Below are 13,006 nucleotides of genomic sequence, written 5' to 3'. Positions count from 1 at the left end.
ACCAGAGTTGGAAAAGAGCCTTAGAACCATGACCGTGTTGCAGTTTGTGCAAATGAGATACACTGTCCAGACTGAAGGACTACAGGACTGACCAGTAGGGCTGCACTCTCTTCTGGCCAGCTTAGCTGCTATTGGCTAGGAGTGATGACCTCTCACTCCTCAAGGGTCATGTCATATTCCCCTGCACCTCAAGAGGTACCAGCACTACTATTGACTGCTATCCTTACAAACTGTTCAGACGTTTGTCACGTGATCCGGATTCTCCCTGACTTCAATGCACTCTATCTCCTCCCTTTCCCTTTCCCTTTCTCTTTCCCGCTCCCTTTCCCTCTCCCGCTCTTTCCGCTTGGCCCGTTTCTTTTTCTTGTGCCTCTTTTTGGACGGCGGGAAGAAGGTCAGGAAGACAGGCAAAATGACAAAGCAGTGCAGCACAGTGCAGCCCGCGGTGAGGAGGGAGCACTTGAACAGTGTGTAGGTCAGATTGGAAGGCACAAACACCAGGGGCATGATCCCAATCACAAAGCAGGATGTGTTCTGCAGGATGGCAGCCCCGTGCTCCTCCAGAGCCAACTTGATGCACTGCGTCCTAGTGTGCTCGGTGGCCAGCACAAAAGTATACAGGTGTGGTGCACAGTGATCCATGGCAAAGTTGAGGGTATAAATAAGGCACAGGATTGAGATGCTGTCCATGCCGACATTCCAGAGAGTCATCAAACCCAAGACACCCAGCTCCACGGATGTAACTGTGAGGATGAGCCAAAAGTTTCCCAATGGGTTGATGACCAGGAAGAAAGTGAGGATGAGCATGGTGAGTACGCTGAAGCCTGAGGTCAAAATGGGGGAGATGACAGAGGAGCTGTACCGGTCCATGAACACAAACGTTGGATTGAAGGCAATGAATTTGATGCTGTTGATCAGCATCAAGGGCCGAAGCTTTTCCAAAAGCTCCACCACCTCCTCACGTTTCTTCTCAGTGGTCCGCGCTACCAAGTACATCCTCGAAGCAATGATGTCGTATTCATCAGTCTCGCTGTTCTTGGAAAATATGATGTCCTCTGTGAAGTGCTGGTACTCTGGGCTGCGCAAGAAGGAACCTTTAAGGATGGTGATGAAGTCGTTCTTAGTTGACGCACTCACATTCACTACCCGCAGGTAGTGGAAAAAGTTGTCCATCCAGGAGATCTTGTTGAAACCGTGACTCAAAGTCTTCAAGTGCTCCTGCACTGTGGAGTTCCAGTACTCAATGGGTTCATAAATATAAAATCCAATCACTGGACTGTAGTTACTAAAGTACTTCTGCTGGGTCAGAGCGTACGAAACACTTGGAGAGTTACTCGCCAACAGGTTCACAATATTTGATCCATCACTGATTTGTAAACATCCCATGAATGAGAAAGAAGCATAAATAAGATAGAGAATGACCACAAATGGTTTGACATAGGTGTTGGTAATCCATTCCGTGTAGTGCTCTCGCAGGAAGTGTTGGATGAAGTGATTCTGGTATGGTACACTGTCATGGTGTGTGGACAGGTCGTGGCCATCACTCATCATGGTTTTAAACCACGTGGGCTGGCGGTCCAGGTACTCCACTGAGGGGATTTTACAGCAAAAAACACTGTGGTAGCGGTTCTGCTCAAGCTGTCCGGCAAACACCAGGCAGGAGCCATAGAAAGAGAAAACATAGAAGTAGTTGACCAGAATGGCCACACACATGCTCTGACAGAAGATTTTCACAGACTCGATGTTAGTAAAAGGGCTAGCTCCCATGCCAAAGGTTATGATGTAGAGTGAGCTGGTCATAGTGTAGCACACCATCACGTCGGCAAACGCGTCTGCAACTCGCTCCTTGAAGGGGAGGTTTTCCCTGGTTCTCCTCCAGCCTGCCAGCAGCTCAAACACCCCTTTGGTTCCATGACCTAGAAGCAAAAAAGAGAAATGTGTAAATTCTAATATGTACATGCTACCAGAGGCACGATACGACTGCTCTATTTGCATTATATAAACATTTTAAAAGTACTGTTATTTTTACCTCTAAGCAATGTGGTTAATTTAATGGTGTAATTGGTGTGACTAGACTGAATTGAAAAACAACAGACCCACAACAAAAGTTTAACTTGAAGAAAAAAAAATATTGCAGAAATAATACATACACAGAAATTATTACATCAAATTAAGTTTATTTATTTATCTGTGTTTCTGTGAAACCTTGACAGCAAGTAAAATTTGTGACAGATTAAGAGCTTTTGAAAGTATTCATTCATATTTTTCATTTGCCAAAGTTCTGTTTGATGTGAACCAAAGAATAATCCAACCAAGGTGACCTTGAAAATCTCACAATGTACTGGTACTTCTAGCATGGGACTTGTTGAATGTTCACATATGTCTTTTGTTTTTTTCCAACCATCAATGCAAAATCCAACTTTATAGATAAAAAGATAAACAACAAAAAAACAGTTATTGCAATCATTGTTAATTTTGTCACACATAAAAGCTATATATGGAAACATCTGCTTTAGATATGATGACTTTACAGAATATTCACAAAGCTTTTATTTAAACTTTTCGGACACTAAACCGGAGGTCTAGGATGGAGGGACTTTAAATCTTTAAAATCTTTAAATATGCAATGAGGGACTTGGAACTTGGTTATATACACATGCATTGGACAGACGTCTGCAGTTGTCATAATTTTTCTGTATTTCTTCCTTAAACATAAAAAATACTAAAAAAATAAATACATAATACTCTTTTTGTGGCCTGCAAGCTTTGTATTTCATCATTTTTGGCAATGACAATATAGATGCTGTATTTCAAAGCGTTAGAGGGCATGAAGCTCTCTTGGCTGAATCATGAATACAATAATGAGCATTTTTATGTCGGCTATAATAAAAAATGTCAAATGTCTGTGTTTAAAAAGGCCAAATAAGAGCAATTAACAATAATCCCTAAACTCGGTATTAAAATAATGTACAGGCGCCAGCCTTCGAATAGATGCACTTTTGGTATCAATTTGAAAACCCGGTGTTGCCCCCTTTTTTGAAAACCTCAGAAAACCTCAAACTCGATATTTTTAGTAGATGCGCCTATTGTATCAATTTCAAATTCCAACGTCACCTCATTCTGAAATGACGTAGGATTACATACACAAACTTGGGCGCCCTTGTGTGTGAGAGAGAGAGACCCTGATTGTTAGTACACTCTTATTTTTAAAATTTTACCATGAGTGACAAAACTGCTGAGAAGTCTCACCATGACAAACCAGATTAAAAGTTCAAATTCAAATCTGAACATGGTGACGGCTCTTCCATCTCTCTTCATTTATGAGATAGAGTTTTACACCATCCTCTTTACCATGCATCACTAAACAGCAACCACATATGTATGCAGCAGGCCCATTCATGTGAGTCAAATCTGTGGGATTTTCACCAGTCAAAAATACAGCCATGAATGCACAACCTTCAAAGGCATGAGAAAAGCCACAGTGCAAAACCTCCCACGCTGGAACACCCGCACACCCACGCACGCTGTTCATTTACTTGTAAGATGCCAGAGCTGGAATGCTAAAAGCAAATGTGTTATGAATTTCTGAACACGAGAATCAACTTAATGTTCTTCCAGCATGTAAATATCTCAGCACACTGCATTTAGCCTATTCGTACATTTCTGTGCCAACATTGGCATTAAAATGTTCCTCTCACATGTAGCAGGTGGATATAGAAGTAAGAAAGATTGCCACCCTTGACAGCATTATAAATTTTCCCTTGTTTGACACACAGGAGAAAAAAAAAGTTAATTAACTATAAAGGATTAGCCCTATGTAATGAGTTGGCTAGATGGCTCTTCCTGCTTTTAGTATTATTAAGCCATACAGCAAGTCAATCAGTTAGTGTCAGCTGGTTTAGAGGTGGAGAGAGAGAGGAAATTCACTCCCTTGGTTTTTACAGCATTAAACTGAGGGAGTCCACATGCGTTACCCCTCACCAGTTACCAAATAGGATGTTAAGTACTGTGTCATTTTCTAGACATGATTGGAAAAGCTCTGGGATTCATTACGGTGACTGATTGCTGGCAGGTGGAAGTGGATAAAAATAATGAGCCCATCTGGTAAAGCGTCCCTGGTTAGTAGCAGTACTAACATCGACAGAGAACATTTCTCACCAAGATATTTTCATGACTGCACATATTTGCATTTTTGTTCGAATAATCTTTGCCGGTGGATCATTTTATTTTATCAGAAAAAAAAGCAGAGAACAAAGCTGTCATGTGAGTAAGAGAGAGAGAATATGTAGAATGCACTGTAAGTACCTAACAGTAAATTTATTCTTATTTAAAATTAGGGATCCATATCTTCAGCTTTATTTGATAGATACAGTGAAGAGAGGATAGGAAAGCAGGGGAGGACATGCAGCAAAGGGCCGCGGGTCGGACTATGGACCCAGGCCGGCCACTCTTGGCCATACTGCATGTGGTCGCCTGCTTAACGCACTGAGTTAAACCGGTGCCCCAGATCCAACGTACATTAGACAAATATGATTAAACCTTTATTTCCAAATCAGCACAACAAGACAAAATCAATCTAAAGTTTACAGGTAAACAACAATAGCATCAACACCAAAAATCTTCACTCCCATATTTTATCTCAGGCTAAACCAACATGGTCAGACACCAGCAGCTGTCTGCGTAAAATAACAGTCTAAAAAGCATGTGGTGTTCTGATGTAGTGCACACTGGTAAGACTCTTCAAACAGTTCAGATTTAAGAAGCATTAAGACAGTAAGTTTGGCAGTATTATGATCAAGGCTGGTTTCTAGTAAGAGTATAATTCATTGTATCACTGACAAACACTTGGGAGGCTTCACACCTGTCTGTGTGAAAATGCCTTTGTCTTTGAAAGCTTGTGCCGTTCCAATGTGAGAAGAATCCTAATTAGAAGGTAGAAATTATGTAGCAGAGTGCATGGAAAGATCCAAAACAGTGACATGCTTGCTGAGGTAATGGGTGTTCACAGCCATGTCAAACCAAATCAGACGCTTCATGTGGCGTGAACAGGGATGTACTGGTTTCACCTGAAGACTGTCCAGTCCATTGAAATCGTACGTCTCCAAGCGTATCAATTCTTCTCATAAATGTTCTGATAACAGTTGCATAGCACAAAACTATGATGTCAAACTTATGACATTCGACTTTGAACATCTGGGTCATCTGGCCTTTTATCTACTCTTTTTCTACACTGACTTTATCTCAGAGGTGATAAAACAGTTGCATTGATGAATACGATACGAATACGAAGACCTGCTTTTTTAACACAATGAAAATGGATCAGGATTTATTGAGGAAGTCGTAAAACTCCTAGCATTTACTGGCTCAGCAGAGACTTGTAATGGGTTGAGGCCTTTAAAAAAAAGTATTTTTCTGACTCACGTTTTCTTCAGCCGTTTACACAGACATCGTAATTTCACATGACAAATTTGCAGCATTTATTTTCTCGATTTTCCTGATTTTGCAAGCAAATAAACAGATCTGACCAATCAGACACCCTTCATTTGGCAACAAGTGTGCTCATAGCGCAATACTTTACTGAATGTACAATGATATGGAAACAATGAAATAATCCTGTTTTTACCTCAGACACACCACTAAACGCTGCTCAGGGTCAATCCTTTCTCTGCCTCCTCAGATGTGGTCCCAACTCTGCCAACAAGAGCTCAAACCGCCCAACTTACATTATGAAATAACTCTAAAAGCAGCTTCAACTCCTGGATCAAACCATAACATTTCCCTGCTGGTGGCTTCTGTTGAGAATATGATGAACCGTGGATCTCTGGTTTTCCTTTTCTTGTTTAGAAACATCAGGACTAGCTAATCATTGCTTTATGCTGACTACATTTTTTTTCATAGTGTATGTTTTGAGAATGTATTTTTCACAAAATGATGTGTATATACTTTACACAACAGGTTTTCATTTGAAAAATTCAAAATTTCATGTCATTTTTTCTGCAGTGTGATCAGTGTGTAAAGGCCTTTAGAGTTAAAGTTGTTTTTTGTTATAGCCACATGCCAGCAAGACTTGTATTTTTGCATGCATCTGTGCTGTTGCTTCTTTTGGTTTGTTTCTGAAAGTAAAACTACAATAAGGGGGAAAATGTATTTTAATGGTTTTTTAATGGTTCTTTAATTGTGATTCCTCTGTAACTAAGACTCTTCACCATGTCAAACCATATTATGCCTCCATTCCCTCAATAAATTTTATCTATTCTAGAAATTTCCCATTTGCTTTCTCAAAAACATCAGTTTAGGGTTTGGACCTAGGGTTGAGGTCATCACCACTGATGACTTAGACCTCAGAGAGTTAAAAAACAAAACAAAACAAAACAAAAAAGTTCTACAAAGTCTTGAGAATCAGTGAGGAAAAAATAATGAATCTAACTGATTTGCGTGAAGTGATATTCAGACTATCACTACATTCCCTTTTGCTTCTCTCTCTTTTTATTTAAGTTTTGGAGGTATTGCTATAGGATTGGGTTAGTCATCACTCATTACAATTTAATGACCAACAAGCCCATGTCTTCGGACTGTGAGAGAAAATCCAAGATACCATTCAGAAAACGTCTCCAGCCAGCCACTGTTCTCAAACTCCAAACCTTCTTTTTTATGGTTAGAGATTTTCTATGAGCAAGCAGCAGGGGGAATTTATTCAACGAGTGTAGAAGCAGGAGGGAGAAGAGCACGTGGCTGGAAGCATGACTGTCGCTCAATACTAATCATCTTTGAAGGAAACTGACAATACTCTCACTGTCTCGATGGTGAATTATGCAAAATTGAATGTCCAAATTTTAATGTGTGCGTCCCTGCTAATACAATTGGATGACAAAGGCTGATTGGTGAGAGGTAACACATCAGCAGAGGAACAGAGGGTACAAGCGGTCCCCAACCTTTTTCGCGTCACAGACCGATTTAATGTCAGACAGTATTTTCAGTGACTGGCCTTTAAGGCATCGCAGATAATTACAACAAAATGAAATGATACAACCAACACAAAAACTGTGGTATTTTGTAAATATAATAATAAACATGAATTCACTGTATAATTGTATAACTTTATTAGCAGCGTCCTCCCGAAATGCACCTACAACATTGAGAGTAACATCCTCCTCTCTGCCCCTTAATGCTCTCTGGTTGCTATTGTAACGTGTAAACATTTCTTTCAAAATAAGACACACAACTACAACATGGGAGAAGACCCAGGGAAACCGAGTTAAAGATAAAAACCCTGAAAACCATAAGTTTCACACCTGAGCCCCAAGTCTCACGGCCCAGTGCCAAACGACTCACGGACCGGTATCGGTCCATGGCCCGGGGGTTGGGGACCGCTGCTCTACACAATAACACTGTGACTCCCATCTTTTTAGAGCCATGACGGCAGAAAAGACCACACCCTCATTTGCTGTTTACTCTCGCCATCTTCACCCACACACAAACACACCCACACACGGACGCACTACAGAACAAGCACACCAAACAGAAATGGCAAATAAAGTGAGTCTGGCTTTTTTCATGGTGGTTTAACATACGTTTGGTAACTTCAGTACTTGGTTCTTGTGCAGTACCCATACGGTAAAAAAATACATTTTTCCTGGCCAAAATATATTTCAAATATATGGTAAATATATTTTGTATTTGTGATGCTCCAAAAAATATATTTTTGAAATTGAAAATATATTTCTTTCAAACCAAAATACATTTCAAAACATATTTTAGGGTGAAGAAAATACATTTCCAACCTTACAGTAGAATGCATATCAAAGTATCCTTTATTTAAAATGTATTTAGTGCAATAATGATGATAATGATAATAATACTAAAAGTAACATGTTTTATGCACATCTGCAAAAAACAGTTGGATTCAAACAAAACAGAGTCAAAGGTCTATCACGAATTAGGTTGTTTATTCATTTGCTTACAGTATTTCACATTACACAATATAGAATAGAATAGAATAGAATAGAATAGAATAGAATAGAATAGAATAGAATAGCCTTTATTGTCATTGTACAGGGTACAACGAAATTGGAGTGCCACTCCCTTGGTGCAAAAATACAATAATAAATATAAATGTAGAATATAAAAGGTACATTAAAACAAACAATAGTAAGTACAATATATACAGGATAGCAGCATTAATATAATGACAGTATGGATAGCAGCATAATAAATGACGGTGACAGTATGGTGTAGCTAAGCAGTTTCAATTGTTTTTATGCTTATTTACTATGGTGATAGCTCTGGGAAAGAAGCTATCCCGGAATCTGTTTGTTCTGGTTTTATGTGACCTGTACCGTCGGCCTGATGGTAATAGTTCAAACACTTGATTGCTGGGGTGAGAATGGTCCTTGATGATATTGCCAGCTCTGCTGAGGTACCGAGAGTTTGCAATGACCTCCAGGCTGGGCAGAGAGCAGCCAGTGATCTTCTGGGCTGTGTTGATGACCCTCTGCAGTGCTTTCCTGTCTGCAACTGAGCACCCTGCATACCATGTTGTTATGCCGTACGTTAGGATATCTCACTATAATGTAGCGTTCATTGACTTTGAAATTATCTGTCAGTGATACAGTAAACAAGATACAACAACTGCTATGTACACTTTAGTTTTTGACAATATAAACAATATAGTACTTAAAGGAACACACTCCACTTTTTTTTGGAAATAGGCTCATTCTCCATCTCCCTCAGAGTTAAAAATGCAGCGTCTTCTTTCTAGATCCGTACGTTCATAGGACTCTGGAGCGTGATCTTACGGGATGGGGCGTAGCCAAGATTTTTGGTCGAGGCGCCATATTAGCAGGCCAAACAAATGCTTGCTGTGTGGCCGGTTGTAATGTTAGATTGCACTACTGGCAAAGGAATAAGCTTGAAAACAGGCTCTCTTTTCATTGTTTCCTCACCTGGAAGCATCATGAGGGAGCTTATGTGTTGGATGTTACCAAAAGAAGGCATCTAGCCTGGATAGCAGCTGCGAGACGAGCTGATATTCAGTTCTCTACCATCCCCAGATATCTGTTGGTGTGCTCCAGTATTTTCATTCAGGTAAGTTCTAAATAAGTTCATATTATTTTTTATAGCCTGTTAGTTTTATTTTCAATGCGCTCTGAGATCATAGCACAAACTTAGAACAAACATGCAGAACTACCTTCTATTTATAGTGTTGCTAATTATTTGGCATTATTGCAGCAAACCAGCCCATGAAATGAATGAAACACATCCTGACTGGGTTCCAACACTACACATGGGGCACTACGAAATCCCTGCTTCAAACTACATGCTACATACCACCATGCCAATCAGATTACTTCTTCCATGTGTGGGTAAAAAGGTGACCCTCCTGGATAAGATGGCAAAGGTTTGCTGCGTTTTGGTGAACATGTGCCCCAGTGTGGTAGTAAAACCAGGGGAAAATGCTCTTGTTAAATACTCTTAAGTCTTGTGCTATTTATGTAGTGATAAGTTTTCAAAAGAGACAGTAAATTACAGAATGGTAGTAGTGGGTGATATTATTTAAATGCTGTCATGATTTTATGTGAACATTTTGTCATTTGTAAACTATACATAACATTGATTCTACACTGTAACTGATTTGATGTTCTACAAAGTGCTTTTAATTAAAAATAGGCAAACATTTCTTTGTTTCTTTATTCAACTTTTGAACAGTGTTACTTAGTACATATTCAGTAAATGCAAATTATTTACATGGCCCCCTAAATTAAAACATTTTGGGTTATTCAGAACAGAACTAAGCTTGGAAAGATATTGTCCCATCAGTTGATCCAACTCCTTCACAGTAGCAGGTGGAACTTTTCTTTTTTGAGGATGGCTTCTTTTACCTGTCACAACGAATGGTCTGTTTATGTTTTGATCAAGAACCTTTTTTTGGGCAGCTGAAGAGGAGAAGTCTATCTTATTGCCAACCTCTGGCTGTATCTTGGTCATATTACCAGGCAAAAACCAGTATGCAGGTTCATCTGTAAAAGTCCTTGTGCCACAGAGCCGCACTGTTGCTTCTACATTAAACAGAAGAGCAGCGACATGGCTGCAGGTCTCCACGACTCCGGCCATACAGGTGCAGTGGGCGGCTTCAACCTTCCCTGTGATGCTCACAATGACCTGTGGCTGCAATGCCGCAATTCAGTCTTTAAGAGTGCAGTACCTGAAACACACACAGACAAAGTTCATTTAAAGACAAGAACTTTAATAAGCCAAGGCCGACACAAATGTGTTTTATCTACTTTCAAATCCATTTATCATAAATGTAACAAATAAAGTGTTTTTATGTATCCATGTATAGAACACAGCATCTTTCTAAATCTGCCTGTTTCTTTATAGAAACCTATCAGCAAAAAATGAACCTAAAGTATGTAATGCAAGGATGTAATCACTTTCAAGAGGGAGAAAACATAATGTTCAACTTTAAGTGACAATTATGGACACCTAATATGATAAGGAGATTCTGCAGGTCATTAATCAATGTATAAAACTAAAACAGAATGTATTTTTAGTGACACAGGACACAAACAAGGAAGCAAGATGTGTAATTAGGATTATTTATAATAAATATGAATTAATTAGGGCAATTTCTTTAACCATAAAGAATAACTAAATCCTTCAGGACAATGTCACATCAATGCACTGAACTCACTATGTTATCCCTCTAACAGAGCCTCTACATGTTCTCACTGTAATTTCCCCCTCATGAATGAATTTATGCTTGCACTAATTTGAATGTTCGGGGGGAATCAAACGCATTTTACTCACAGTACTCAAGCTGACTTACCTTTGCTTGAATGACGGCGTACTCACAACGTGGAGGCTTAAAAATAGCCAAATCTTGTACCCAGTCCTTGGTGAATTGGATGTGCGCCTCCAGAGATTTATAATTGCGAAACTGGTGCGCCGTGTATGCGCTGACTCCACAGACAAGGTACGTGAGTAGATCATGCTAAGTCAATAGCGGTTTGGTCTTCAGGGTTTCTACTCCACGGCAGTATTTCATACGGGTCCACATTTCAACAATCAAGTACCGTCTCTTTGCATCTGGACACAATCTGTCTCTATACCGTCATTTTTCTTTTGAGCTACGTTTCAGAATGGTTCGTAGCAATCTTGTTTTGATTCGTGGCCTGCCAAGATGGTGCTGCGCTCCCACAATGCATTGCGACATTACGTCAACTCCAAAGCCCTTCGCGTGCAGGAGAGTATGCGCATGCGCATTGCCATGGTGGTTTAAAAAATAAAGATATAATGAAAAGTAATTAATAAAAATTAAATATTTAAACATTCCCACAAATGTGCAATGAACGTGCAAAAATTCTCTTTATTAGTTGTTGCTGTTTCTTTCTTTCTTTCTTTCTTTCTTTCTTTCTTTCTTTCTTTCTTTTTTTTGAAAAATAACGACGTCTCTGAGGCGCGAATTCTGACAGTGAGAGGAACGGCCGGATACAGGAGACGGGAAGAAACAAGCTGATTATATTCGCTTTAATTAAGTGGTTGGAAGATGTAAAATTCTCAATTCTGCCAACTGAACATATACGAGATTTTAATGAGGATGAATAATTAGCCGGCATGGAGGAAACGGACCTTTATTTGGTGGAGTGGCAACAAGAAGCCACAAGGCGGGTGGCCGGTCTATGAAGCCTCCATCATCAAGCTAGCAGGTGCCTTTTCTCATATAATATTACTTTATTCTCGCTTATTTGTACGGGCGTGGAGCTGCCACCCAGGCAAAGAGAAATATAAGTATATCACGTTATAACGTGAAAAGTTTATCGTTCTAACAATATACTATCATGTTTATACAATATACATCATTATCACGTCCGTACAATATTGTGCGAACGTGATAATTATGTATATTGTAATAAAGCATAATGTTAGAACAATAAACTTTTTACGTTATAACGTGATATAGCTCTATTTTTCTTTTGCCTGGGTGGCAGCTCCACGCTTCCATAATTTGGTAATCAAAATATGTAATTTAATTGATTATATTGTGACGTACTTTTGCCTTTTCTTATTATTCTGCCTTCTCAGAAAGGGAAAAAAATACAAATAACTGTTTTACACTTGTTATATACAATAACTATCAAAACCTATTCACATTTAATTTGGCTTTCACAGAAATCCCACCTGTCCTTCTGGCTACAGAGTACTTACCAAGGTTAGAAACAAAGCACAGTTATGCTTAATTAGTGTTCGCTAATTACAATGTTCCACATTTCCTTGCTTTTTAAGTCATTTTTAGGCTTTTTAGAGTTTTTGTTTTTTTAGCAGTAATGTTTCTGCCTATTTATTTCAGCCCATGAAATCGAATGCGGATCTTCCTGATGTGAGATTTACATAAATGTAAGTAATTTTGTTTGTCATTGTCATTAATGTTGTTGCTGTTGTTGTTTTTGTTTTTGTGCAGTTTGCAATCATATAAACCTAGCAAGCATCAGTCAGCACAGTGACTAACCTAAACAGATTCTTGCTTTATTCACATATATTATATGTAATTATATATACCTGCACATTGTACCTAGGGTTGCAGCCACTTGGCCCCACCCGATTGTTGTGACAGCCCTGATTGTACTTATACACTGCATCTGAACAGGGAACAGTCTGCCACATTAATGTATTTTTAAGTGACTTATTTGTAATACATGAATTTGTTTCTTACAGATGTCAAAGTCTCAACCTCATGCTGCCCTCCCCATCCTCCTAAAGTAAGTATTTGTTGTTGTAGTTTTTATACAGTGTCTGTGTCACATGCTAAACATAATTATTGAAATAACTGTTTTCTAACAGATTTTCCAAAACACTAGTTATGTTTGTTGTCATTCAGACCAGTACTACTGCTTAGACATTGCTTAGTGGTCATGCATGTTTGACAAGCTTGTTATGATACCAAAACAGTAGGCCTGTCACAATAATCGATATATCGACTTAACACACAGTACATGTACATGACCTCAAT

At 39.1% G+C, this 13,006-nt stretch overlaps 1 protein-coding gene across 1 annotated transcript in view; it reads right to left on the bottom strand.

Annotated features, from left to right (window-relative positions):
• Positions 1-234: 234 nt before the first annotated feature.
• Positions 235-13,006, bottom strand: part of ptchd4 (patched domain containing 4) — a 59,319-nt gene continuing 46,547 nt past the window's right edge. The window contains exon 3 of the mRNA XM_031746186.1: positions 235-1,916. Coding sequence (XP_031602046.1) covers positions 235-1,916 — 1,682 coding nt within the window. The remainder of the gene's footprint in view (positions 1,917-13,006) is intronic.

Source organism: Oreochromis aureus, linkage group 15, assembly GCF_013358895.1.
Source record: "Oreochromis aureus strain Israel breed Guangdong linkage group 15, ZZ_aureus, whole genome shotgun sequence".
In the NCBI taxonomy this organism is placed as follows: domain Eukaryota; kingdom Metazoa; phylum Chordata; class Actinopteri; order Cichliformes; family Cichlidae; genus Oreochromis; species Oreochromis aureus.
Note: the sequence above shows the minus strand (reverse complement) of the source record. Positions and strands in the feature narration are given on the sequence as shown.